This window comes from Protopterus annectens, chromosome 9.part0, assembly GCF_019279795.1.
Source record: "Protopterus annectens isolate FY-2018-M chromosome 9.part0, PAN1.0, whole genome shotgun sequence".
Classification (NCBI taxonomy): domain Eukaryota; kingdom Metazoa; phylum Chordata; order Ceratodontiformes; family Protopteridae; genus Protopterus; species Protopterus annectens.
The window spans coordinates 1,193,719,075-1,193,743,767 of record NC_056743.1 but is presented as its reverse complement, the minus strand read 5'-3'; the positions used below and the strand labels follow the sequence as shown (position 1 = coordinate 1,193,743,767).

Here is a 24,693-nt window from a genome sequence, read left to right as displayed (position 1 = left end):
TTGGCATTCTACCCTACAGTGATGACTGCAGCAGTGAAACATGATGAACATAGTACAGTTGTGTACACTTTCCATAAATGTAGATGTTCGAGTGTCTTCACTGTTGCAGTCTGGGTTACCCACCCTCCTGTCCCCTCTTATACTTTTATTGGTGTGATTCCCTACTTCACCCTTCTTCTGAGGTGTATTTGCTACAGGGTATGGGGTTTGTTGTATGTTACATTTTTGTTTTACTTTTAGCCTTCATTTTTGGGCACCTGACATCTGGGGCAAGAAAAACTGGAGAACATGGCGTCGGCTGGGAGCTTTGTACCCCTGGCACTCTGACATCAGGGAGGGTGAGTACACAGCCGACGCCGGACCCAGACTTTGGGATTCTGGCCGACCGAGGGCTGCCTGCCGGCAGGAAGAACCCTACAGTGATGACTGCACCAGTGAAGACACTCTGACATCTGCATTTATGGTAAGTGTACACAACTGTACTTTCAGCTTCTCTCCAACACTGTATCTGGAAGACTGTCTTATTACTTGCTCTTCTGCTCGGAGAGTTTCTGAGCTTCATGCCCTTATGGCCATGCCTCCTTTTTTGTTTTTCCACAGGGACAGGGTGTCCCTTTGTACTAATCCTCCTTTTGTGCCCAAGGTGGTAAATGTGTTGTCTTTTGAATCAGGCAGTTCAACTCGCTTCCTTTTATCCTGCTCAGTCTGCTAGTAAGAGGGCCCTACATACCTTGGCTTTGCATAGACAGCTTGGGTATTATTTGGATAAATTAAGGCCATTCGTAGATCTGACTAGCTTTTTTTTCTTTTCATCCCAGGACATTTGGTTTGGCTGTTTCTAAGCAAACCATTCTCTTGCTAGATAGCCAAGGCCATTTCCTTTTGGTTTTTTTTTCATGACAGATGTCTGTCTGCTTCTATTGGAACTCACTCCACTAGGGCTGTTTCCTCTTCTTGGTGCTTTCTCCAAGGGGTTGGACACCAATTCCATCCTTGAAGCTGCTACTTGGTCTAAAGTGTATACCCTTACAAAGCGTTATAAATTGAATATGGTTTCTAGGGCCAGAACAGGATGTTCTTCATCTCACATTGCTGCAGTCCTTACACTTGGGTAGTCCGCTGTCCTCGGTCGGCCCGAATATCAAAGTATAAGGCTGACGTCGGTCAAGGCGCATTAGACTGACATCAGGACGTCAGGGTACAAATGCGCATGACCGACGTCATATCCTCAGTCTTTTTTGCCGCATGGTCCGATGCAGAAGCAGCATTGCAAGTGCCGTTCGGCGTTCTGAAATTTTTCGAATTCGGAGTTTCAGACCGAGTCAAAGTTGGCTAAGTACCCGTTGGGGAATATTTTAGTTTTTCTTGCCTCAGTGGTTTACGGATGTCAGAAAAAGTGAATAACTGTATTTCTTGTGGGAAACAGATACTGCATAGAGATTATCATACTTTGTGTATTCCTTGTTTAGGGCCTGAGCACGACGTTGTTGGGTGTCGCTTTTGTGCTAGATTCAATAAGCGCACTATTAAGAGAAGGTTAGATTGTGCCAGGTTAGTCTTCGGGAAGCGGTGCAATTATAATACGCCGTCGGATGCTCCGACGTCCGCTTCTTCAAAGAAGCGCAAGGACAAAGCAGCTAAGCCTAGGCAAGAAGAGCCGTCTGTACCGGACGCCGGTTCTTTAGAGGTGTCGGTGGAGCCGGGGGTTCCGCTGGAGGTTTCTCTGGAGTCCCAGGGGGAGACTTTGTTATTGCAGGATGTGGCCTCTCAGGAGGCAGGTCAGGCTGAAGGGGCTTCTCAGGTTACTGTACTCCCCTCCCTTCCTAGGGTGGTTAGGCCCTCTCCTTCTGTTTCCAAGGCTTCTCCCAGAGGCAGGCCAGGTTTAGCTTCAGTTGGTGTCACTCCTAGTTCTTCAGGATCTGTGCCCAAGAAGCATATGCTTAAAATGGCAGAAGATTTGATTACTTTGATTAGAGGTTCTTTGCCCCTCCTGATAAGAGACCTAGGGTGGAACCTGAGTTGGGGAGTTTTGAGCAGGCTTGGATGTTTCTGAGTCTTGACTGAAGACTTGCAGGAGTATTCTCCTTATTCTGATTCTGATGTGGATGATTCTTCTCCTTCTGCTTCTCCTCCTGAGGATTTTTCTTTTCAGAGACTCTTCATTCCATGAGGGAGCATTTTAAGTGGGAAGGTCAGGACTTCTCTGATTCCAGGAAAAGGCTTAGGAATTTTTGTTTTACCCCAGCATAGGCCTTTGGCTATACCTCCTGTTCTGGATGTTGTGGAAGATGTGTTTGCAGAGGCTTCTCTTAATCCTGATTCTTTGCCTCCTGCTCCTGTTAAACCGGATAGGTATTACAGGGTGCCTGAAGCTCATAAGTATCTTTTTAAGAGTCCTAGGGCGGACCCAGAAACTGTTAGTCAGGGGCCTAAGGGTGTTAAGGCTTCTGTTGTTAAAAATCCGGTTCCTCCAGATAAAGAGGCCAGGGCTTTGGATAAATGGGGAAAGAAAGTCTATACTTCTTCCACCCTAGCTATGAGGGCTTTGAATTGCCAGTTTCACATGTTGAAATACCAAAACTATCTACTTTCTCAACTGAAGTCTAAGGTAGATGCTCTGGCGGAAGGTATTGAGTGTAAAGAGTTACAAGATTTAGTACATGTTTCTGAACAGGTGGGTAAGCATTCTTTGCAATATGGTTTTGATGCTGTACAGGCCTCGTCTAGGGTGGCTGCCACTGGGTCAGTTCTTCGCAGGCACGCCTGGCTGAGGGATCAGAATTTATCTGACCATGTTAGAACAAGGATTTTAGATGCTCCTTTACAATCTGATGTGTTCTTTGGTTCACCTGTTGAGGCAGTCTTAAAGAAAATGGAAGACAAGGCTAAGTCTATGCAGACTGTTAAAGATTTCTTGCAGGTTCAGCCTCCGAAGTTTAGTAGAAATTGGCCTACCAAGGGGTGGACGTATCCTTCTTATGATTTTCAGTCTAGGGGTAGATCTAGACGTGGTAGGGGCAGAGCTCAGGGCTCTTTCAGGCCTAGAACAGGGAGTTCACCTGCACAGTCTTCGGGTGAGGGCAGGGGTCAGTCCTTTCGTAAACAGACCCAATGACCTACCTTTTCAGCTGCCAGAGCTTTCTCGTCTGGCAGCACCTTTGGGAGGAAGGTTGGCGCTTTTCAAGGAAAATTGGAGTTTAATTACCCAAGACAGATGGGTATTGGATATCATACACCAAGGTTACAGGTTTTATTTCCATACCTTGCCTCCTTTCAAAGGCATGCCAGACGTTCCTCCTCAGCAAAGAATAGAGGCTCACAAACAAATTTCTCTGCTACTTCAAATAGGGGCAATACAGCGGTCCCTATGCCAGAAGTGGGCCTAGGATTTTATTCTCGCCTGTTCCTAGTACCAAGAAGGGGAACACGTGGAGACCAATTTTGGATTTATCTATCCTCAACACTTATCTGGACATTCCCAAGTTCAAAATGTTGACGTTACAACAGCTTTTACCTCTGCTGGGCAAAGATCATTGGATGGTAACTTTGGATCTCAAGGAGGCTTACCTTCATGTTCCTATCAGACTGAGTTGCAGGAAGTATCTGCGTTTTCGGGCTGGGGCTTCTCATTATCAGTTCTCTGCATTGCCCTTTGGCTTATCTACTGCCCAGAGTGTTCACGAAAGTTCTGCTTCAGTGATAGCTTTCTTCAGGCTAAAAGGAATACAGATCTATCCTTATTTGGACGATTGCCTGATTCTGGCTCAAGGAAGGGACGAGCTTCTTCATCATTTGGAATATGTGATAGCAGTGCTAAGATGCCTGGGGTATTCTGTGAACGAAATAAAGTCCAGTCTAGTACCCTCTCAGGACATGTGCTTTCTGGGTGTAAGACTGAATACAGCATCCCAGATGGCTTTTTTGACCCCAGACAAACAAAAGAATCTTTCCCTTTACTTTCATCAATTGTCTCATCAGTCCAGGCTGACTGCAAGGACAGTCCTTCAAGCCTTGGGGTTCATGGCATCTTGTATTCTGGTGCTTCCCAATGCCAAACTGCATATGAGGAAGCTACAATGGTATCTCAAAAATGTATGGACACAGCACTGCCAGGATCTGGACACTGTCATTCAGATAATACCTTGCATTCAAAAGGAATTTTTGTGGTGGGCTCAGGAATGTCACCTAAACAAGGGACTCTCTGTGACCTGGCCAGAGGCGAGTCAGATTCTAACGACAGATGCCTCAGACAAAGCTTGGGAGCTCATCTAAATGGAAAGTGGATACAAGACAAGTGGCCTGCCAGACTACAACATCTACATATCAACTTGAAGGAGATGTTAGCAGTCCAGTTTGCATTAATAGCTTTCAAGGATTTACTTCTTCCAGGGCAGGTGTTGATTCTAACAGACAACACAACTGTCATGTGGTACATCAACAAGCAAGGGGAACACATTCTTATCCTCTATGCAGGCAAGCAATGATTTTGTGGGAGACTGCTCTCAGTTTACAGCTACATCTTCAGGCAAGGTTTCTGCGGAGCACAGAACTCCTTAGCAGATGTGTTGAGCAGGCAATTATGGATCCCCACAGTGGAAATTGGATCCTCATGTATTTCAAAAATTGACAGTGTCATGGGGAACTCCAGACATAGATCTGTTCGCTTCTCCACTAAACCACCAGCTGCCAAAGTTTTGCACGAAAAGGTTTCATCCCACAGCTTGGAAAGTGGATGCTCTTTCTTTCAATTGGAGCAATCTTCATGTGTATGCCTTTCCACCTCTGCCTCTCCTCCCAAAGGTACTTCTAAAGGTCAGACAGGACAAGCCAAAGATGATTTTAATAGCTCCAGATTGGCCTCGACAGGACTGGTACCCATTACTGAGAAGCCTGAAGTGGGAGCCTCCATGGCCTTTGCCTTGATTCCACACCTGTTGTCTCAGGAGAACAGTCATTTACTCAATGTTAAGCTTCACTCTCTTCACCTAACAGCCTGGCATATTCTGTTTTGAACCATAGAGGGTCTCAACTTCCACAGCAAGTTTTGAATGTTATTTTGGAAGCTAGAAGGCCTAGTACAAGGAAAGTGTACGCAGATAAATGGAAGAGATTTTTATTTTGGAGTGCAGCAAAGGATTTTGATGTTTCTGAGCCTAATTTAAGTGTGGCTCTTCAATATCTTACTGAGTTACTGGACAAAGGTTTGTCCTTCTCTTCTATTAAGGTTCATGCTGCAGCAATTTCGGCTCACTATGACTGTGACCCACCATTGTTTTCTCATCCTTTGTTCAAGCAATTTCTTAGAGGGACAAAGAATATAAGACCCCCGTAGAGCTCCTACTCCTGCTTGGGATCTCAATTTTGTGTTGGAGAAACTCACTCTACAACCTTTTGAGCCTGCAGCTACTACCGAGTTGAAATATTTATCATGGAAGACTGCTTTTTTGTTGGCCATTACCTCTGCAAGAAGGGTTTCTGAATTGCAGGCCCTTATGGCGGTTGAGCCTTTCTTAATTTTCCATAAGGATAGGGTATCTTTGCGTACTAATCCTTCCTTTATGCCTAAAGTGGTTTCTAGTGTGGCTTTAAACCAAACTATTCATTTGCCTACTTTTTATGCAAATCCCCAAAATAAAGGGGAAAAGATTTTGCACACTTTAGATGTACACAGGCAGTTGCGATATTATTTGAGCAGAACTAAAGGGTTCAGGCAGTCTCAGCAGTTATTTGTTTCTTTTGCTTTGAGTTCTCAGGGCAAGCCTGTGTCAAAACAAACTATTTCTAAGTGGATTGGGTTTTGCATTGCTTTCTGTTATTCCCATCATGGCAAGGAGATTCCAGCTGGGATTAGGCCTCATTCCACTAGGGCTACTGCCACTTGACAGCTTTTTAAGGGGTGGCAACTAAAGATATTTTGGAGGCAGCTACTTGGAGTTCAGTGCATACTTTCTCTAAGCATTATCACCTTCCACTTTACTCTAAATCTAGGGCTGGTTTTGCCACTGCTATTTTACAGGGCATTTTGGCAGCTCCTGCTTCTTTATAGTTTGCCATCCTCCTTACCTCTGCTTTGGGATTCTACCCAAGTGTAAGGACTGCAGCAATGTGAGATGAAGAACATAGTACAGTTTTGTACCTACCATAAATGTAGATGTTCGAAGATCCACATTGCTGCAGTCCAATTTACCCTCCCTCCTTCCCCTCTGTAGTTAGAGGCGGTTGTGTGGGTTGGGTGGTAAATATTGTGTATATTGTATATATTGTACATATTATTAGTGCAAGGGTGGTTGGTTGGTTGTTTGCTGTCTTTTGGTTTTGACCGTTCTTTTTAGGGTCTTCTGACATCTGGGGCAAGAAAAGACTTGAGGATATGACGTCGGTCATGCGCATTTGTACCCTGACGTCCTGATGTCAGTCTAATGCGCCTTGACCGACGTCAGCCTTATACTTTGATATTCGGGCCGACCGAGGACAGCGGACTACCCAAGTGTAAGGACTGCAGCAATGTGGATCTTCGAACATCTACATTTATGGTAGGTACAAAACTGTACTTTTTGCTTGGGCCATTCTGCATGGGTTTGTTAAGGGACTCTTCCCAGCCTTCCACCTCCCAGTCCTTTTTCTTCAACTTTTATACTCTCCGTACTGTGAAGAATACTGCAGCAGTAATATAGAAGAACATTGTATGGGTGTGTAAAATCTTACCATTACAGTAGATGTTTTTCTCTTAACTGTTGCAGTATTTGTTCCCTCCAACTCTTTTTTTCATTTGGATTTTGTTTTTGTCTTCCTTCTGACCGAGGGTCTTCCATTTCCATATGCATTTTCTCCTGGATGTGCATAGCTTCTTTTCTCTTATGGAGACTGTTCTGTACTGGGGCAGTCCACTTCTGGGTAACTGAGTCTATATGTCGTGAACGGGGAGCAAACCTTGGACCCCACCCTGTTTGGGTTTGTGAAGGGCTGATCTTGTCTCATGAACTTGACTGACATCTTCGAATCAGTTTCCAGAGCTGTGGACGAGGGTAAGGCAGTCCACACAGCATATCTGGACATCGCCAAGGCCTTCAACACCATCCCCCACTCTGGAATCATAGATAAACTTACTAAGCTGGGCATTAATCCCTACATCACTCGATGGGTTGCCAACTGGCTTACTAACAGAATCCACACTGTAAAAGTAGCCAACTCCAAATCCAGATCCAGAGAAGTGGAGTACCTCGGGGTTCAGTCCTGGGACCACTCTTGTTTGGCATCTACTTCTCTGAAGTACAGGCCAACACTAAGGGACTCTGGCTAACAAAGTTCACAGATGACTGCAAACTGGGAACCAGTATTGAATCCTCAAATGATGTGGATATTCTACAAAAGGGCCTTACAGAAACAGATGCTTGGTGCCAGAGCCATGGGCTCAATCTCAATGCCAAGAAATGTATAGTTATCCCCTTTGGGAAGAAACATGTACCCATGAATTACCACATAGGTGGCAGTACACTAAACACCGAAAGTGTGATGAGAGACTTAGGGCACAGGTGGACAGTGGTCTCACCTTTGATAACCACATCACCACAACAGTCAGGAAATCCTTCTATGTGGCACACCTCATCACTAAGGCCTTTTCATACAGAAAAAAGGTCATTGTCCCACTGTAGTTCTCCCTCAGACTCATTATAGAATACAACGCTCGTTTGGTATGTACCTCTCAAGACATCTGCAACAACTGGAAAGGCCACAGAAATACCTCACTAAAAGAATCACAGGCCTATAACAGATGCCTTGTGCTGACCATCTAAAAAAAAAAAAAAAAAACTCCAGTTATACTTTTGTTGCATATTGTCTACTCAGAGGCGATCTCTGCTTAACATACAAGGTCATGTCAAACCCAGAGCTGTTGGGCACGCTACACTTAAAGAAATCCCAATCCCTCAAAGCCACATGCTCCAGGGATCTAAACCTTGTCATCACAATGAACAAAACATGCTGGTGGGATAGGTTCCTGACCCAGGGACTCCCCAGACTCTGGAATAGACTGCCCGTACATGTCAAGCAGAGCGCCTCTTTGGCCCTCTTCAAAAGGAACCTTGACGATTGGATGGTAGATAGGAAAGTCACCCTAGGGATCACGTCAGTTGCCCTGCTAGACAGGGGTCCAGGGAAGTAAATATTGTGGGAAGAAATAGTCAGGGAATTGTTATGGCTAGGCTTGTATAGGCCCTAGGGCCGATAGCCTAGTACCAGCCTATGAATATATGGTGCATACAATATCTAAAGCTTCGGTGTACTGGATGGACGTTAGACTATCCTTGGCAGGAGATCCTTACTGTGAAGAACACTACATTACAGAAGAGAAGGACATCTACTATTATGCTAAGATTTTACACAACTATACTTTCTGTTTAGAATAGAAATTCTATGCTTTGTATCTTGAAAATATTTTTAGTTGTGACATACTCTGGCTGCATTGCCATGATTTCTTGCAAATAAACCTGTGGCTTTACATTCATCATTGAGCTACACTGAAATTCCTCTAAATAGAATAAGTAGTCTTGGGTGCATTTTTTAGCTGACCATCCTTTTACTGCCTTAAAGCTTCATAATTAGATTCATATACATTGACTGCCACAGTCTAATGTTGTGCATTAGACTCTGTTCCATTAGGGATGTTGCGTGAACTACTGCTTAATATGCAGAATACATTAATCACTAATATTTATTTTACTTTTGTTGACCGGGAATAGTCCGACTGAGCTGTAAATAGCCCTTTTTCAGTGGAGGCCTGGGAAGAACACTACTTTACATCAGAAGTAAAAATCCATTGCATTTCATGAGAAAAAAATGTCTCTTTCTGTGTAGATTTTGAGTTGTAACATGCAAGTCTAATTTCCATGTTTTCAAACAATTGAAGTGGTGTGGTCAAACTAACTGAGTCACAAAAATAATCATGGATTTGCAGATTGTGTAAAAAGGTAATGCAGATGGTGCCATGACACTTAGCTTTCCTGATACTCAGTGTCTGTAATAGTAATGCCTTTATGTAAAGTATTGTGTCCTGGTGTTTTCAGAGGCCACCAAATAACTAGAAAAACTTTTAATTTGAAATGTTTGAGTTGTACTCTAGTGATGGTATAAAAATTGGATATAAATTTCTTCCTCAAATTGTTCATCCAGGCAACAATCATATCAAAGTGGAATCCAGCCATGAGGCCTTATCTGCCGTTAGAAGTGACAGAAGTGCAGTTTCCCTTTTAGCAGAGAGACAAATTCTAAGATCAGAGGCATATATTGCATGTATACTGTTTGAAATATAACAGTAAATGTCAAACTAGAATGAAGTGTACTTCAGAGTGTTACCAGAAACCCTCACCGGCTACTAATGTTCAGTTTTATATTGCATTATTAGCCATAAGTAACCCCAGTGTTACATTTAAACAACCAGAAAAACTGAGGCACTATTGGAGTGGAGCAGTGCACAGACCCAGCCAGCTCCACTGATGCCATCTTGCCAACTCCCATTACAGATTAAACATTAATAAATTGCTGGCTACTTTGGCAGTTGAGATTTCTCGAAGAGTAAGTGCAGCTTAAGTTTTGTCAGCACTCCAGATGGCAGCTGATAGGTGCGTTGGGTTACAAATGAAATGATGAATTGTTGACTTTTTTCTGAGCATGCTGGAGTCGAGTATGAAACTTTATTATGAAAATAATGTTACGCATTCTTTATGGTCTCCTTTGGAGCTGTACACTGTATCAACTCTCTGCCAGGAAGTGAAACCTATAATTGTTGTTTTGCCTACAGGTCACGGGTAAATTCAGAGGTGGTGTGAACCCTTTTACAAACGGTTGCTGGAGAAATGTATCTCACGTTCTTTGTAGTTCACAAGCACCAAGGTAAGTGCGCACGTTCTTAATGTTTATTGTTTGCTTCATTTTTAACAGAGTACAGTGATCCAGTTTTTGATCAAGTTCTAACTGCTTTTAATATCTTGCAGTTTAGCATTGGGTTATGTTTGGACATTATAACCAGTCTTTATGCTTAACAGCACATGTAGGCATGTTTAGGGTCAAGTTTGAACTGCATGTCATCATAAGGGTAATCTGGCAATTGTTAATGTTATTTTGGATAGGGCCACTTTAGTGGTATATCATAACATTTGAGACTATTCTCATTACGTTACTTTTTCCCCCAAGTAATGGCATATTTTATGGAACTGACCATCACAGATGTCCTTCAAGAATGCAACTGCAGTCCTTACATATGGGTTGTCCTGCCTCAGGCAGCCCTTCGGTCGGCCTGATTCCAAAGTCTGGGTCCGGCGTCGGCTGATGTCGGCTCCTACCTGACGTCAGAGCGGCCAGGGTATAAAAGCATCAGCCGACGCCATCTTCTTCAGTCATTCTTGCCGCGCGGTGCCCTAAGCAGATGCAGTTCGCAAGTGCCGGTCGGCCAGCTCCTGTGTTTTCAGATACCGAAGTCATCAAAAAGCTAAGTATCCCGTTGGGGAACCTTTTCTTGCCTCAGCCGATGTCAGATAAAACTGCAAAAGCTAATAATTGCCTTGTGGTAAACAAATACCTCATAAGGACTTCCATTCTTACTGCCTTCCCTGCCTCGGCCCAGACCACGACATCTCGGCCTGTGCTGCCTGTGCTTGCTTCAGTAAGTGCACACTTAGGCGCCAGGCAGAATTTGCTGTAGACTTTTTTGGAGAAAATTACTCCTATATCATGCCGTCGGAATTACCGACAGCACATACTTCCAAAAAAACGGAAGGACCGGGACCGACATCCGTGGCCCGCGACTTCCACCGACACCATGCTAAAGCCTACCGCGAGTGCATCGTTCTCTTCGGAGGTGGTAATTCAACCGCTCCAGGACGACAACACCGTTTTACCACTCACTTCGGTACCGGAGGCTACCCCGGTGCCGATTGTTGGTAACCGAAGCCCAAGATTTGCCTGACACCATACCGATGGACAAAGTTACTCCAGCACGTGGGGCAGCAAGGCCTCCTGTGCCTATGTCCATTAAGGCCTACACACGTGCTAAGGCTGCCAGCCAGGCTAAGTCTCACCCTCCTAAATCTTTTCCACAGGGTTCAACTTCTGATAAACAGATCATGACTAGCTGCAGATCTAATTTCTTTAATCAGGGGCTCTCAGGCTCATCCAGACAGAGGTTCTCAGCCGCCTTCAGACAAAAGGCCTAGGGTTGAGCAGGTGGATACTCTTTCCTCAGAGGAGGCCTCTGGTGAGTCAGACCATTCAGATTCCCAGGAAGAATCTTTCCCGGTCTACGAGGATTCGGATGCTGATGAATCCATTCCCTCTGCCTCTCCTCCTGAGGATATTTCTTTCGGGGAGATTCTCCACTCCATGAGAGAGCATTTTCAGTGGCAGGGCCAGGATTTCTCCGACTCCAGGAAAAGGCTTCGGACTTTCTTTAAGTTACCCCAGCACAGGCCTTTAGCTATACCCCCAGTGTTAGATGTATTGGATGATGTGTTCTCAGACCCCAGTACTTCTCCTGATTCTCTCCCCCTGCTCCGGTCAAGCCGGACAGATATAAGAGGTTCCTGAAACTCATAAACATCTCTTTAAGGCACACTCTGTTGATCTAGAAACTATTTCTCAGGGGCCCAAAGGAGTGGCCACCTCCACGGCCAAAAATCCTTTGCCCGCAGACAGGGAATCTAGGTCCCTGGAGAGGTGGGGTAAAAAAGTTTATACTTCATCCATCCTTGCCATGAGGGCACTTAACTGTCTTTTTCATATGTTTCAGTATCAGGATTTCTTGATGGATGATTTACAAAAAAAATTAGCCTCTCCTGAGCCTTTAGATAGAAAGGCCTTGCAGGATTTGGTACATAATACTCAGCGGGTTAGCAATCATTTTCTTCAGTGTGGTTATGATGCATTGGAAGCTTCATGTAGGTCAGCTATGACAGGGGCCGTCATACGTAGACATGCTTGGTTGAAAGAACAGACATTGCCAGATCATGTTAAAATAAAGCTTCTAGATGCACCTCTGGAAAAAGATAAGCTATTTGGTGCTAATGCACAGGGTGTGTTGAAATCAATAGAGGAAAAGGCTAAATCAGTACAAACAGTCAAAGATTTCCTCCAGGTTCAGCCACCAAGGTTCAGCAGGAATTGGCCTTCAAAGAATTGGTCCTTTCCAGACACTGACAAGTTCCAAAGGGAAAAACAGGCGTGCTCGAGGTAGAGGGCAATACCGAGGCTCCTACAGGGGCCGCCAATGGCAACCAACTAATCAGAGAAGTGGCGCAGGGAGTTCTACTGCTCCACAGGGACAATCACAATGACTTGACTTTGACACCGCCGACCAAGGCTCAAAGAGAAGCACCTTTAGGCGGAAAATTATCTTTATTTTCAAAAAATTGGCACGTTTTTACAAAGGACAAATGGATTTTGGACATAATAGACAAAGGTTACAGGTTCCACTTCCATACCTTACCAGCAAGACAAGGCATGCCAAACCTGCCACACAATCAAAGGGCAGAAGCACTCTTACATTTTTCAAAGCTACTACAAATCAAAGCAATAGAAAAGGTTCCTCCTCAGGAACAAGGCCAGGGATTCTACTCAAGACTGTTCCTTGTTCCAAGAAAAGAAAAGCAATGGAGACCTATACTAGACTTGTCCGCTCTAAACACTTTTCTCATTGTGCCAAAATTCAAAATGCTGACGTTACAGCAACTCCTTCCCATGCTGGGCAAGGGGTCTTGGCTGGTTACTCTGGACCTCAAGGAGGCATACCTGCATGTCCCAATCAGACACAGCTGCAGAAGATACCTCAGATTTCTTGCAGGGCCAGAGCATTATCAATTCTCAGCATTGCCTTTTGGCTTATCTACTGCACCCAGAGTATTCACGAAATGCCTGGCATCAGTAATTGCGCACTGCAGACTTCAAGGGATACAAATATACCCTTACCTGGACGACTGCCTTATTCAAGCGGACAGCAAGCAAGCCTTGATAAGAAACTTGGACTATGTCATTCATCTACTGCAGGCTTTGGGATACACAGTCAACATTCAAAAATCAAGACTACTGCCATCCCAACAAATAATTTTTTGGAGCCAAACTGGACACAGATTCACAAATGGCTTTCCTCACAGAAGAAAAACAAGAACAATTACCAGTTTACTTCAAAAGCCTAGCAAAGCACACCCAGATGACTGCAAGGAAGATCCTGCAGGCCCTGGGTTACATGGCATCTTGCATTCTTCTGATTCCACTGGCAAGACTACACATGAGAAAACTACAATGGTACCTAAAAAGTTTATGGTCTCAACACAGCCACAACTTAGAAGCAACTATTCCACTCATTCCATGTCTACAAAAGGAATTTTTGTGGTGGGCACAAGCAAGCCTGCTAAACAAAGGCATGTCCTTCAGCAAACCTCAAGCAAGCCAAACCAATTACAACAGATGCCTCAGATCATGGATGGGGGGGCGCACATGGAGGGCAGATGCATTCAAGGGCAATGGGCTCCCTGGGAATTGCATCTGTACATCAATCAAAAAGAGATGTTGGCAGTGATTCATGCAATCGAGGCCTTCGGAAAATTTCTTCAGCAAGGTCATCTGTTAATAAGGACAGACAATACCACTGATGTCCTTCATGGATGCATCTGCAGTCATAACAACTGGGTTGTCCTGTCGTCAGGCAGCCCTTCAGTCGGCCGGATTCCAAAGTCCGGGTCCGGCTTCGGCTGATGTCGCACTTCACCCGGCGTCATCTCTGTTGGTCTTGGTATAAAAGCATCAGCCGCCATTTTCTTCAGTCTTTCTTGCCACGTGGCGCCCGAAGCAGAAGCTGTTCGCAAGTGCCGGTCGGTCGGATCCAGAGATTACTTCTACCGAATACTACTTCGAAGACTTCTAAAGCTAAGTACCCCGTTGGGGACTCTTTCTTGCCTCAGCCGATGTCAGAAAAAGTTAATAATTGTTTAACCTGTGGGAAACAAATACCTCATAAAGATTTCCACTCTTACTGCCTGCCTTGTTTAGGCCCAGCCCACGCGTAGCATCCTGTTCGTCTTGTGCTTCTTTCAACCGACGAGCGCTTAGGCGCCGGTCGGAGTTTGCAGAACAGTTTTTCGGTTCTGATTTTGCGTACATTATGCCGCCGGATCCTCCGACTCGCATTCTGCCAAAAACGCAAAGAAAAGACCGACACTCGCGGTCCGGTTTCGGCCGAAACCATGGTTAAGCAAACGCAAGTGTCTCGGTTTCGGCGAAACCGAAAACTGATCAAAATACAGCTGAATCTATCTCTACAACTGAGGTCCCTGCTAACACTCTTGAATCGGCCTCAGAAATTTTACCCACGGTGCTTACCACTGACTTATCAGACACCATTCCCTTGGTTGTCTCTACTCCAGCACGTGGTGCTGCTAGGCCTCCAGCAGCCATGTCCATTAAGGCCTTTGCCAGGGCTAAAGCAGCCAAGACTACTAAAACAGTGCCTGTTAAACCCCCCTCAACCAGGCCCTCTTCCAGTTCTCAAATGCTTACTTTGGCAGAAGATTTAATTTCATTAATTAGAGGATCTCAATCTCACCCAGACAGGGCCTCTCAGCCCCCAGAGAAGAGACCTAGGGCAGAGCCCCATGAGCCAGTGTCCTCTGATGATTCTGCTGATGAATCAGACATAACTGACCAGCCAGAGGCTCCTTTCTCAGGATTTTTCAGACTCCAGGAAAAGACTTAGGACCTTTTTACACCTTCCACAGCACAGGCCCTTAGCTATACCTCCTGTTCTCTCTGTGGTGGATGATGCTTTCAATGATGTCTGCTCCGCTCCAGATTCTTTACCCCCAGCCCCTGCCAAACCAGACAGATTTTACAGGGTGCCAGATACTCATCACCACCTTTACAAGGCCCCTCTTGCAGACCCCGAAACTATTTCCCAGGGTCCCAAGGCAGTAGCGACCATAGCTAAAACCCTGTTCCTTCTGAAAGGGAAGCAAGGTCATTAGACAGATGGGGTAAAAGGTTTACACTTCTGCCACTCTCTCAGCTAGAGCTTTAAACTGTCAGTTTCACATGATACAATACCAAGAGTTTATGCTTGATCAGTTAACTTAAAAGCTAACCACTGATGAATCTCTTGATAAGAAATATGTATTAGAAATGGTAAATAACATACAGCAGGTTAGTAACCATTCTTTAAAATGTGGCTATGATGCACTGGAGGCTTCATTTAGATCAGCCATGACTGGCACTGTAATTAGAAGGCATGCATGGCTAAAGGAGCAAGCTTTACCGGATCATGTTAAATCTAAATTGCTAGATGCTCCTGTGGATAAAACAAGTTTGTTTGGTACACCTGCCCAGCAGGTTATGAAGAAAATGGAAGAAAAGGCAAAATCAGTACAGACAGTTAAAGATTTCTTGCAGGTTCAACCCCCAAGGTTTAGCAGGAACTGGCCTGCCAAAAATTGGTCCTTTCCTGACTCCACAAGACGTCAAAGGGGCAGGAATAGACGTTCCAGAGGCAGAAACCAATCCAGAGGAGGTGCCTACAGAGGACGACAGTGGCAAGGTAACAACAGAGGCACAGACACAACACCTGCCACTACATCAACACAGCCACAGTGACTTAATCCTAAACCCGCCTACCAGGGAACAAATAGCAGCTCCTCTAGGCGGAAAGCTAACCTTATTTTCAAAAAACTGGCACCACATAACAAAGGACAAGTGGATTTTACGAACCATAGATCAAGGTTACCGGTTCCACTTCCACACTTTACCAGACAAAAGAGGAATGCCAAATCTACCTCCAAATCAAAAGACAGAGGCTCTACAACAGATAATGGAGTTAGCAAACATGAGAGCTGTGGAGAAAGTGCCAACAGCAGAGCAAGGAAAGGGGATGTCCTTCATGGATGCATCTGCAGTCATAACAGCTGGGTTGTCCTGTCGTCAGGCAGCCCGTCAGTCGGCCGGATTCCAAAGTCCGGGTCCGGCTTCGGCTGATGTCGCTCTCCATCCGACGTCATCACTGTTGGACTTCGGGTATAAAGGCATCAGCCGCCATTTTCCTCAGTCTTTCTTGCAGCGTGCGCCAAGCAGAAGCTGTTCGCAAGTGCGGTCGGTCGGATCCAGAGATTTTTCTACCGAATACTACTTGAAGACTTCTAAAGCTAAGTACCCGTTGGGGACTCTTTCTTGCCTCAGCCGATGTCAGAAAAAGTAAATAATTGTTTAACCTGTGGGAAACAAATACCTCATAAAGACTTCCATTCTTACTGTCTGCCTTGTTTAGGCCCAGCCCACGACGTAGCAGCCTGTTCGGCCTGTGCTTCCTTCAACCGACGAACGCTTAGGCGTCGCTCGGAGTTTGCAGAACAGTTTTTCGGTTCTGACTTTGCTTACATTATGTCGTCGGAACCTCCGACTACACTTTCTGCCAAAAAAACGCAAAGAAAAAGACCGACACTCGCGGTTTCGGCTGAAACCACGCTTAAGCAAACCGCGAGTGTCTCGGTTTCGGCCGAAACCCAGAAAACTGATCTAGGTACAGCCGAATCTATCTCTACACTTGAGGCCCCTGCTACATTTCTTGAATCGGCCTCTGAAACTTTACCCACTGACTTATCAGACACCATTCCCCTGGATGTCTCTACCCCAGCACGTGGTGCTGCTAGGCCTCCAGCAGCCATGTCCATTAAGGCCTTCGCCAGGGCTAAAGCAGCCAAGTCTACCAAATCAGTGCCTGCTAAACCACCCTCTACCAGGCCCTCTTCTAGTTCTCAAATGCTCACCTTGGCAGAAGATTTGATTTCTTTAATTAGAGGATCTCAACCTCACCCTGACAGGGCCTCTCAGCCCCAGATAAGAGACCTAGGGCAGAGCCCCCTGAGCCAGTGTCCTCTGATGATTCTGCAGATGAATCAGACATTACTGACCAGCCAGAGGCCCCTTTCTCTAATTTTGAGGATTCTGATGCTGAAGAATCCATTCCAGCTGCTTCCCCTCCAGAAGAATTCTCCTTTGGGGAAACCTTGCATGCCATGAGAGCAGTTCCAATGGCAGCAACAGGAATTCTCAGATTCGAAAAGACTTAGAACCTTTCTGCACCTTCCACAGCACAGGCCCTTAGCTATACCTCCTGTTCTTTCTGTGGTAGATGATGCTTTAATGATGTCTGCTCTGCTCCAGACTCATTACCCCAGCCCCTGCCAAACCAGACAGATTTTACAGGGTGCCTGACACTCATCACCACCTTTACAAGGCCCCCTTGCAGACCCAGAAACTATATCCCAGGGTCCCAAGGCAGTTGCCGCCAACCATAGCTAAAACCCTACTCCTTCTGAAAGGGAAGCAAGGGCATTAGACAGATGGGGTAAAAAGTATACACTTCAGCTACTCTCTCAGCTAGAGCTTTAAACTGCCAGTTTCACATGATTCAATACCAAGAGTTTATGCTTGATCAGTTAACTAAAAAATTTACCACTGATGAAGCTCTTGACAAGAAATATGTATTAGAAATGGTAAATAACATACAACAGGTTAGTAACCATTCCTTAAAATGTGGCTATGATGCACTGGAGGCTTCATTTAGATCAGCCATGACTGGCACAGTGATAAGAAGGCATGCATGGCTAAAGGAGCAAGCTCTACCAGATCATATTAAAGCTAAATTGTTAGATGCTCCTATGGATAAGACAAGTTTGTTTGGTGCACCTGCCCAGCAGGTTATGAAGAAAATGGAAGAAAAGGCGAAATCAGTTCAAACTGTTAAAGATTTCCTGCAGGTTCAACCCCAAGGTTTAGCAGGAACTGGCCTGCCAAGAATTGGTCCTTTCCTGACTCCACAAGATTTCAAAGGGGCAGGAATAGGCGCTCCAGAGGCAGAAACCAAACCAGAGGAAGTGCCTACAGAGGACGACAGTGGCAAGGTAACAACAGAGGCACAGACACAGCCACTGCCTCTACTTCAACACAGCCACAGTGACTTACTCCTAAAACCACCTACCAGGGAGCAAATAACAGCTCCACTAGGCGGAAGGTTAACTTTATTTGCAAAGAACTGGCACCACATAACAAAGGACAAGTGGATTCTGCAAATTATACATCAAGGTTACCGATTCCACTTCCATACTATACCAGTCAAAAGAGGAATGCCAAATCTACCTCCAAATCAAAAAACAGAAGCTTTACAACAGATAATGGAGTTAGCAAACATGAGAGGTGTGGAAAAGTGCCTGCAGCAGAGCAAGGAAAGGGGTTCTACTCCAGACTGTTCCTAGTTCCAAGAAAGGAAAAAAGTTGGAGACTAATTCTCGACCTGTCCACCTTGAATACATACATCATTGTCCCAAAATTCAAAATGCTGACCCTACAGCAACTTCTTCCCATGCTGGGCAAGGAGTGTTGGCTGGTAACTCTAGATCTCAAGGAGGCATACCTGCACGTCCCTATTCGACCAATCTGCAGAAGATACCTCAGATTTCTTGCAGGATCAGAGCACTATCAATTCTCAGCATTGCCTTTTGGCTTGTCTGCTGCGCGCAGAGTATTCACAAAATGCCTGGCATCAGTAATCGCATACTGCAGACTACAGGGAATTCATATTTACCCATACCTGGACGACTGCCTGCTACAAGGGGACAACAAAAGCAAGTTGACAACAGATTTGCAAAGGGTCATTTACTTGCTACAAGCACTGGGATACACAGTCAATCTACAAAAGTCAAGACTGATACCATCCCAAACAAGGACATTCTAGGGAGCGGAATTGGACACAGTGAGACAAATGGCATTCCTAACTACAGAGAAACAAAAAGAACTCCCTCTTTACTTCTTGTCACTAACAAAGCTAAACAAATTAACAGCAAGAAAAGTTCTGCAGGCCTTGGGCTTCATGGCATCATGCATAATTTTGGTTCCATTTGCCAGACTACATATGAGAAAACTACAGTGGTACCTACGGAATTTATGGTCCCAACACAGGCACAGCCTCGAAACAGAAATCCCACTAATTCCATGCTTAAAACAGGAGTTCCTATGGTGGGCCCAGGCATGCCGGTCCAACCCAGGCCTTCCCTTTCACAGATGTCAAGCAAACCAGAGCATTACAACAGATGCTTCAGACCTAGGATGGGGGGCCCACATGCTGGACAAATGCGTGCAAGGATTGTGGACTCAGGATCAACTTCACCTGCACATCAACCTAAAAGAAATGCTGGCTGTAAAACTGGCTATCCAACAGTTCAGACCATTTCTCAAAGAGGCCAGCTGTTGATAAGGACAGACAACACCACAGTCATGTGGTACATCAACAAACAGGAGGCACTCATTCATACCCCTATGCAGAATGACTTTGGAACTGTGGACCCTGGCACTCAGTTACAACATCCAGCTGCAAGCAAGATTTGTACCAGGAAAAGAAAATACTCTAGCGGATATTTTAAGCAGGACCACATCAGATGCTCACGAATGGCACCTGCACCCGGACATCTTCAGGACCATTACAGAGAAGTGGGGAATGCCTCACATAGATCTATTTGCATCTCCTCACAATCACCAACTCAAACAATTCTGCACGAGGACATTTCACTCACTAGCATGGAAAGTGGATTCGCTCTCTTTCAGCTGGAAGGGCCTAACAGTTTATGCATTCCCACCTCTTCCCTTGATACACAAAGTACTCCTAAAAATCAAGGAAGAACATCCAAGGATAATATTGATAGCTCCAAACTGGCCAAGACAACACTGGTACCCACTACTAAGGAGCCTGTCTCGAACAATATGTGGCCAATACCCCTGATGCCTTTGATGCTAACTCAGAACAACTACAGCACCATACATCCAAACCTGAAAACCTTACAACTGACTGCATGGAACATCACGTAGCAGCAGCTAATCAAGAACTTTCCCAAAGAGTTAAAGACATTATTCTCGAAGCACGCAGACCTTCAACAAGAAGGAACTACGCTGGAAAATGGAAAAGGTTTGTCAGTTGGAGTTCTGAAAGAGGAAAAGATGTGTCAAACATAGATATGCCTAACATCCTGGAGTATCTGGCCGAACTTCTCCATTCAGGCCTGTCCTACTCCTCCATCAAGATACATGCATCAGCTATTTCAGCAGAATACAGCTTTGATCCACCTGTTTTTTCACACCCTCTGCTCAGACAATTTCTCAGAGGAATCAAGAATGTAAAACCTCCAAGAAAACCACCATTACCAGCTTGGGACTTAAACTTCGTACTAGAAAAGTTGACACTATCACCCTTTGAGCCAGCAGCAACAGCAGACTTACAACACCTGTCATGGAAAACTGCTTTCCTACTGGCAATTACCTCAGCAAGGAGGGTTTCAGAACTACAGGCCTTAATGGCAGTGCAACCCTTCCTAATCTTCCACCAAGATAGAGAATCCAACATTTATGCCTAAGGTGGTATCCAGAGTGTCTTTAAACCAGGCAATCCACCTACCTACCTTCTTTCCCAACCCACAAAATAGAGGGGAAAGAATACTGCATACCTTGGATGTACATAGACAGCTACGCTACTACTTGGACAGAACCAAAAGCAGCAGAAAAACTGACCAACTTTTTGTGGCCTATGCAACAGGAAGAGAGGGAAAAGCTATTTCCAAACAGACAGTCTCAAAATGGATAGGAAATTGCATACGATTCTGTTACTCCTTCCATGGAAAACCAGTTCCACAGAACATAAGACCTCATTCTACAAGGGCAACAGCCACTACCACAGCCTTCTTACGAGGAGTGGCTACCAAAGACATTATTGAGGCGGCTACTTGGACCTCCGTGCATACATTTGCCAAGCATTATAATTTGCCTCTATATTCCAGATCCCGAGCAGGGTTTGCCACTGCTGTACTGCAAGGGATCCTAAACACACCATAATCTATTTTTATCCTCCTCCCCCTAGTTGGCTATGGTATTCTACCCAGCTGTTATGACTGCAGATGCATCCATGAAGGACATAGTACAGTTTTGTACCTACCATAAATGTAGATGTCCGAACTGGATAGCATCTGCAGTCAGGATTACCTCCCTCCTTCCCTCTGAGGTACTCCTAGGGTGTTTACCCTCCTAATAGCTAGCTGATGGGGAGTCTTTATAGTGTATTTGTTTGTATATATGTACATACATGCTTATTTTTGTGGTTACCTCTATCCTTTTGGAAACATTGGCATCTATCCAAAATTTTTAGCCTTCAGGAGGGCTTCTGGCATCTGGGGCAAGAAACACTGAGGAAAATGGCGTCGGCTGGTGCCTTTATACCCGAAGTCCAACAGTGATGACGTCGGATGGAGCGACATCAGCGAAGCGGACCCGGACTTTGGAATCCGGCCGACTGACGGCTGCCTGGCGACAGGACAACCCAGCTGTTATGACTGCAGATGCTATCCAGTTCGGACATCTACATTTATGGTAGGTACAAAACTGTACTTTCTACTCCAGACTATTCCTAGTTCCAAGAAAGGAAAAAAGTTGGAGACCAATTCTAGACCTGTCCACCCTGAATACTTACATCATTGTCCCAAAATTCAAAATGCTGACCCTACAGCAACTTCTTCCCATGCTGGGCAAGGAGTGTTGGCTGGTAACTCTAGATCTCAAGGAGGCATACCTGCACGTCCCCATTCGACCAATCTGCAGAAGATACCTCAGATTTCTTGCAGGATCAGAGCACTATCAATTCTCAGCATTGCCCTTTGGCTTATCTACTGCGCCCAGAGTATTCACAAAATGCCTGGCATCAGTAATCGCCATTGCAGACTACAGGAATTCAAATTTATCCATACCTGGACGACTGCCTGATACAAGGAGACAACAAAAGCAAGCTGACAACAGATTTACAAAGGGTCATTTACTTGCTTCAAGCACTGGGATACACAGTCAATTTACAAAAGTCAAGACTGATACCATCCCAGACAAGGACTTTCCTGGGAGCGGAATTGGACACAGTAAGACAAATGGCATTCCTAACTACAGAAAAACAAAAGGAACTCCCTCTTTACTTCTTGGCACTAACAAAACTGAACAAGTTAACAGCAAGAAAGGTACTGCAGGCCTTGGGTTTCATGGCATCATGCATAATCTTGGTTCCATTTGCCAGACTACATATGAGAAAACTACAGTGGTACCTAAAGAATTTATGGTCCCAACACAGACACAGCCTAGAAACGGAAATCCCACTAATACCATGCTTAAAACAGGAGTTCCTATGGTGGGCTCAGGCATGCCAGTCAAACCCAGGCCTGCCCTTTGCAGGGTCAAGCAAGCCAGACCATCACAACAGATGCTTCAGACCTAGGATGGGGCGCATATGCTGGACAAATGCGCAAGGATTGTGGACACAGGACCAACTTCACCTGCACATCAACCTAAAAGAAATGCTGGCAGTAAAACTGGCAATCCAAAAGTTCAGACCATTTCTCAAGGAGGACCACTTGATGATAAGGACAGACAACACCACAGTCATGTGGTACATCAACAAACAGGGAGGCACTCATTCTTACCCCTATGCAGAATGACTTTGGAGCTGTGGACCCTGGCACTCAGCTACAACATCCAGTTACAGGCAATGTTTGTGCCAGGAAAAGAAAACTCTAGCAGATATGTTAAGCAGGACCACATCGGATGCCCACGAATGGCAGCTGCACTGATATCTTCAAGACCATCTCGAGAAGAAATGGGAATGCCTCAGATAGATCTATTCGATCACCTCTCAATCACCAGCTCAAAAATTCTGCACAAGGACATTCCACCCACTAGCATGGAAAGTGGACTCGCTCTCCTTCAGCTGGAAAGGCCTAACAGCATATGCATTCCCACCTCTTCCCTTGATACACAGAGTACTACTAAAAATCAAGGAGGAACGTCCAAGGATAATCCTGATAGCTCCAAACTGGCCAAGACAGCATTGGTACCCACTGCTGAGGAGCATGTCTCGGAACAATATGTGGCCAATACCCTGATGCCTTTGATGCTAACTCAGAACAACTTCAGCACCATGCATCCAAACCTAAAACGCTGCAACTGACTGCATGGAACATCACATAGCAGCTGCTAATACAGAACTTTCACAAAGAGTTAAAGACATTATTCTTGAAGCACGCAGGCCTTCAACTAGAAGGAATTATGCTGGGAAATGGAAAAGGTTTGTCATTTGGAGTTCTGAAAGAGGAAAAGATGTATCAAACATAGATATGCCTAACATTCTGGAGTATCTGGCGAACTACTTCATTCAGGCCTGTCCTACTCCTCCATCAAGATTCATGCATCAGCTATTTCAGCAGAATACAGCTTTGATCCACCTGTTTTTTCACACCCTTTGCTCAGGCAATTCCTCAGAGGAATCAAGAATGTAAAACCTCCAAGGAAACCACCATTGCCAGCTTGGGACTTGAACTTTGTGCTAGAAAAATTGACACTATCACCTTTTGAACCAGCAGCAACAGCAGACCTACAACACCTGTCATGGAAAACTGCTTTCCTACTGGCAATTACTTCAGCAAGGAGGGTTTCAGAACTACAGGCCTTAATGGCAGTGCAACCCTTTCTAATCTTCCACCAAGATAGAGTGTCCATGAGGACTAATCCTACATTTATGCCTAAGGTGGTATCCAGAGTGTCTTTAAACCAGGCAATCCACCTACCTACCTTCTTTCCCAACCCACAAAACAGAGGGGAAAGAATACTGCATACCTTGGATGTACATAGACAGCTACGCTACTACTTGGACAGAACAAAAAATAGCAGAAAGACTGACCAGCTTTTCGTAGCCTATGCAACAGGAAGGGAAGGAAAAGCTATTTCCAAACAGACAATCTCCAAATGGATAGGAAATTGCATACGATTCTGTTACTCCTTCCATGGAAAGCCAATTCCACAGAACATAGGACCTCATTCTACAAGGGCAACAGCCACTACCACAGCCTTCTTACGGGGAGTGGCTACCAAAGACATTATTGAGGCGGCTACTTGGACCTCCGTGCATACATTTGCCAAGCATTATAATTTACCTCTATATTCCAGATCCCGAGCAGGGTTTGCCACTGCTGTTCTGCAAGGGATCCTAAACACACCATAATATACCTTTATCCTCCTCCCCTAGTTGGCTATGGTATTCTACCCAGTTAATGACTGCAGATGCATCCATGAAGGACATAGTACAGTTTTGTACCTACCATAAATGTAGATGTCCGAATTGGATAGCATCTGCAGTCAGGATTACCCTCCCTCCTTCCCTCTGTGGTACTCTAGGGTGTTTACCCTTCTAATAGCTAGCTAGTGGGGGGATTTCTTTCATGGTGTATTTGTTTGTATTTATGTACATACATGCTTATTTTTGTGTTTACCTCTATCTTTTGGAAACATTGGCATCTATCCAAAATTTTTAGCCTTCTATAGGGCTTCTGGCATCTGGGGCAAGAAACACTGAAGAAAATGGCGTCGGCTGATGCTTTTATACCCAAGACCAACAGAGATGACGTCGGGTGAAGTGCGACATCAGCTGAAGCCGGACCCGGACTTTGGAATCCGGCCGACTGAAGGGCTGCCTGACGACAGGACAACCCAGTTGTTATGACTGCAGATGCTATCCAATTCGGACATCTACATTTATGGTAGGTACAAAACTGTACTTTATGTGGTACATAAACAAACAGGGAGGCACCCATTCTT

The 24,693-nt window shown here is 45.1% G+C and overlaps 1 protein-coding gene across 1 annotated transcript in view; it reads left to right on the top strand.

Moving 5' to 3' along the window:
• Positions 1-24,693, top strand: part of ZDHHC5 (zinc finger DHHC-type palmitoyltransferase 5) — a 1,362,456-nt gene that overhangs the window by 690,248 nt on the left and 647,515 nt on the right. The window contains 1 exon segment of the mRNA XM_044084108.1: positions 9,797-9,888. Within this exon segment, the coding sequence (XP_043940043.1) occupies positions 9,797-9,888 (92 nt within the window).